The 1,147-nt window shown below is 46.3% G+C and overlaps 1 protein-coding gene across 1 annotated transcript in view; it reads left to right on the top strand.

The window, feature by feature from the left end:
- ASXL3 (ASXL transcriptional regulator 3) overlaps window positions 1–698 on the top strand; it is a 193,268-nt gene extending 192,570 nt beyond the window's left edge. Inside the window, exon 12 of the mRNA XM_044658031.1 lies at window positions 1–698. This exon is cut by the window's left edge and continues 26 nt beyond it. Coding sequence (XP_044513966.1) covers window positions 1–698 — 698 coding nt within the window.
- Window positions 699–1,147: the final 449 nt, after the last annotated feature.

Raw genomic sequence — 1,147 nt, 5'->3', positions numbered from 1 at the left:
CACCCCCTCCGCCGCCACCCCCTCCCATCCCGCCTCCCCTGCCCCCTGCAGAAGTCCTCTCTGATCAAAAACAACCGCCAGTTACTATGGAAACCACGAAGAGACTTAGTTGGCCACAGCCAGCCAGCATATGTAGCAATATAAAATCCGAACCCCTTTCTTTTGAGGAAGGCCTGAGCAGCTGCGAACTGAGTATGAAGCAAGTGTCTTACGACCAAAATGAAGTGAAAGAACAGTTAAAAGCCTTTGGGCTAAAAAATGCAGATTTCTCTTCTTATATACTTTCTGAGCCACAAAAGCCTTTTACCCAATTAGCTGCTCAGAAAATACAGGTGCCGCCACAGCAGCAGCCGCAGCAGCAACAGCAGCAGCAGCAGCCGCAGGTGCCGCCGCAGCAGCTCTGTGGAAATTACCCAGCTATACATTTTGGTAGCACAAGCTTCAAAAGGGCAGCTTCTGCCATCGAAAAGTCCATCGGCATTTTGGGAAGCGTTTCTACCACCGCGACAGGCCTCTCTACCCAGAATGCTCAGATTCCAGTTCAAAACTTTGCTGACAACAGCAACGCAGACGAGCTCGAGCTGAAATGTTCTTGCAGGCTGAAAGCCATGATTGTGTGCAAGGGCTGTGGGGCCTTCTGCCACGACGACTGCATAGGCCCCTCCAAACTCTGTGTAGCTTGCCTGGTTGTCCGATAGGAGCCAAGCCCAAGGTGCAGTATCCCATTTCCCGTAGAGGAACCCAACAGTGGAAATAGAAATTAGTCATCGTAGTGCTTTTCTTTCATTCTAATTTATTTTTGGTGGAGATTTATATTCCTCATGGTTGAATTCCTTTCATCCCTCCCCTCTCCCTTGCCTTATTATATCTCTTGTAAAGAAAAGGATGCATCACATCAGAAATGTCTCAGTGGCATGTTGTGTGTGGGTTTTATTTATTTATTTTTTCCCGGTAAGCTTGGTTGCCATGATAAAAGAGGGTGTTGAGAAGTGTCATTCCCAGCTTTGGAAACAATCTGCCAATGCGGACACACTGTTTGTATTTGTTTTTCTTATGTAGTAGATCTGAAATGCCCTGAGATAAAGAATTAGGATATGTTCATTTGATTTCTTTCAATAGAAAATGAAGTCAGGAGAGGAACATACTT

The sequence above is a fragment of the Gracilinanus agilis genome, chromosome 1 (assembly GCF_016433145.1).
Source record: "Gracilinanus agilis isolate LMUSP501 chromosome 1, AgileGrace, whole genome shotgun sequence".
NCBI classification, from domain to species: domain Eukaryota; kingdom Metazoa; phylum Chordata; class Mammalia; order Didelphimorphia; family Didelphidae; genus Gracilinanus; species Gracilinanus agilis.
Note: the sequence above shows the minus strand (reverse complement) of the source record. Positions and strands in the feature narration are given on the sequence as shown.